Here is a 2513-nt window from a genome sequence, read left to right as displayed (position 1 = left end):
CGCCCGGCGGATTCGACGAAGGAGGCTTGTGGCAACCACATGTGACGACCCCGGGCTGGACTCCGCTTCGTCACTACAGCGAGAATAAAAGTTACGCCTTCTTTCTTCGCATGAACATTAGGGCGGCGTTATGCTAATCTTCCCACACAGTGACGTAGACATGTGGGGGCGTGTTTAAATGAGGCGTTTTAGGAGGACAAGTCTTAACTTTTATAAAGAATATCTCTTTGGATTTGAGACTTTAGTCTTTGCAACTTTACAGATCTTCTTTATGCACCAAGAGCTTGTAACACTTCAAAGAAAAAGGAAAAATTTAAATCGCATCATATGACCCCTTTAAAATATTCAAGTTGCCACAAAGGAACCAATTACATTAATAAACCAGTGAGAGGCAGCAGTGCACTAATATGTTGCTAATGTGCAACATAAAAACAGAAGAAGAAAAGAAAAAGAGTCTTAATAGACTTTTAGAGTCTTAATAGACCCATTTCCTCCATGTCTGCAGTTATCTTTCACTAATTGCATTCACTCGTTTCCCAAAGTTATCGTGAATGTTGAATTTTCAATACAACTGAAATATTTGAGAGAACATCACATAAGCTAACTTCATAAATTGATGTTGATAATATGAAAGGCGGCTGACATGCTGTCAGCAACTTCTATATTTTACTCAGTAAACAGGTTAACATGCATAAACAAACATAAGTAAACATACCGTTCTTGAACACTTAGCACTGCTCCACATTTAGCTGTTCAGCCCGCGACGAGTTTACCAATGTCCTCAGAATACATGTTATTAAAAATATTAACTTAAAGTTCCTAAAGGTCTCACGGTATGAAGTTTAGCTGTGGGCTCCGAGGGTAAACAGCCAGTCACAATACTACCGCGTAACACCCGGTTCACTCACAAGCGTCAACGTGACGCTCATCAGATCTGAATGTCATCTGGATGCGCTTATCCAGTGCCAGTGAGGGGCATCAGGTTAATCGGTTTGTATACAAAGCGTAGAGTTAAACTGGCAAGAAAGCCAAAGGCCACTACTGATTGGATAAAGAGAGGAAAGAAAGTGTTTATTCTATTGGCTAGTCTTGAAGCCAATCAATTCTGCACCGAAGCTTCCTGGGTGATGCTTTGCCTGTCAGGTACATTTTAAATATGGCTAGGTTATGGTAATTCCACTGACCTATAATAGAGAATATATAGATCAGTGGTTAGTCACACCCTTTTTACGATGTTTTTTAATTCATTTGTGCATATACCACTGAGGAAAAAAGATGATTCTCTTGTTATTTTTTTTTTTTTCCTATTATGTTAAGAAATCATTTATTCAGGTTTTGGGCTTATCAATCTGCATCTTATCCCTGGATGTTTTACGCATACATTACATACATAATATAGGCCTATTCTTAGGTCACAGTTGGGCACTGTCAACATTTATTATGAATCATTATGAATATAATTTAAATAGATTGATAATACATTTATTTGTTTATTAACCATTTATTGCAATGTTTTGTTTATGTATAGATTCACACTTTCTGTGATTTGCGGGCTTTTGTTAAAAGGTTTATACATATGTGCATACTGCATACACCTCTTAGAAACATATGCTTAAAAAGCATGTTGACATCTCCAGCATTATGGTCTATTATGTTTTATGTTAAGAACTCATTTATTCAGGTATTCATATTTTCTACTATCCATAATTCATCCATGACACAAAATTTTAGCGTTGAATGAACCATATGATTTGATAAACTAATTAACAATAATTAATTAACAAAAGTATACAGCCTAATTATTTTGACTAATACATATACGTGTGTGTGTGTGTATAATACCAATATTTATTATATTAATATACAGTATAAATGCTTCCACACTGTAAAATCCTATAGTTTACCTTATTTAGATTTAACTAGTTATCTTTACTTAGTTGTTATACTTACTAGGTTTTATTAAGTTACAGCTACTTTCAAGGCAAATAAAAGAATTTACTTACTGTTTTGAGTGACACTTACTTAAAGGGGTCATATGATGTTGCTAAAAAATAACATTATTTTGTGTATTTGGTGTAATGCAATGTGTTTATGCGGTTTAAGTTTCAAAAAACACATTATTTTCCACATAATGTACATTATTGTTTCTCCTCTATACCCCAAGTTACAGCTACTTTCAAGGCAAATAAAACAATTTACTTACTGTTTTGAGTGACACTTACTTAAAATATTCAAGTAGTCACAAAGGAACCAATGACATTAATAAACCAGTGAGAGGCAGCAGTGCACTAATATGTTGCTAATGTGCAACATAACAACAGAAGAAGAAAAAAAGCAAAAGAGTCTTAATAGACTTTTAGAGTCTTAATAGACCCATTTCCTCCATGTCTGCAGTTATCTTTCACTAATTGCATTCACTCGTTTCCCAAAGTTATCGTGAATGTTGAATTTTCAATACAACTGAAATATTTGAGAGAACATCACATAAGCTAACTTCATAAATTGATGTTGAT

General features: G+C 34.5%; 2 protein-coding genes across 2 annotated transcripts in view; one reads left to right on the top strand and one right to left on the bottom strand.

Moving 5' to 3' along the window:
* LOC107659270 (solute carrier family 15 member 4-like) overlaps positions 1-877 on the bottom strand; it is a 47402-nt gene extending 46525 nt beyond the window's left edge. The window contains exon 1 of the mRNA XM_016448154.1: positions 716-877. The gene's annotated coding sequence lies outside the window, so the exon portion shown is untranslated. The remainder of the gene's footprint in view (positions 1-715) is intronic.
* A 61-nt stretch (positions 878-938) lies between these two features.
* Positions 939-2513, top strand: part of LOC107659266 (glycosyltransferase 1 domain-containing protein 1-like) — a 36943-nt gene continuing 35368 nt past the window's right edge. Inside the window, exons 1-2 of the mRNA XM_016448149.1 lie at positions 939-982; positions 1096-1143. Coding sequence (XP_016303635.1) covers positions 939-982; positions 1096-1143 — 92 coding nt within the window. The remainder of the gene's footprint in view (positions 983-1095; positions 1144-2513) is intronic.

This window comes from Sinocyclocheilus anshuiensis, unplaced genomic scaffold (genome assembly GCF_001515605.1).
Source record: "Sinocyclocheilus anshuiensis isolate Anshui unplaced genomic scaffold, SAMN03320099.WGS_v1.1 scaffold884, whole genome shotgun sequence".
In the NCBI taxonomy this organism is placed as follows: Eukaryota; Metazoa; Chordata; class Actinopteri; order Cypriniformes; family Cyprinidae; genus Sinocyclocheilus; species Sinocyclocheilus anshuiensis.
The sequence above is the reverse complement of the archived record's forward strand: the minus strand, read 5'-3'. Positions and strand labels throughout refer to the sequence as shown.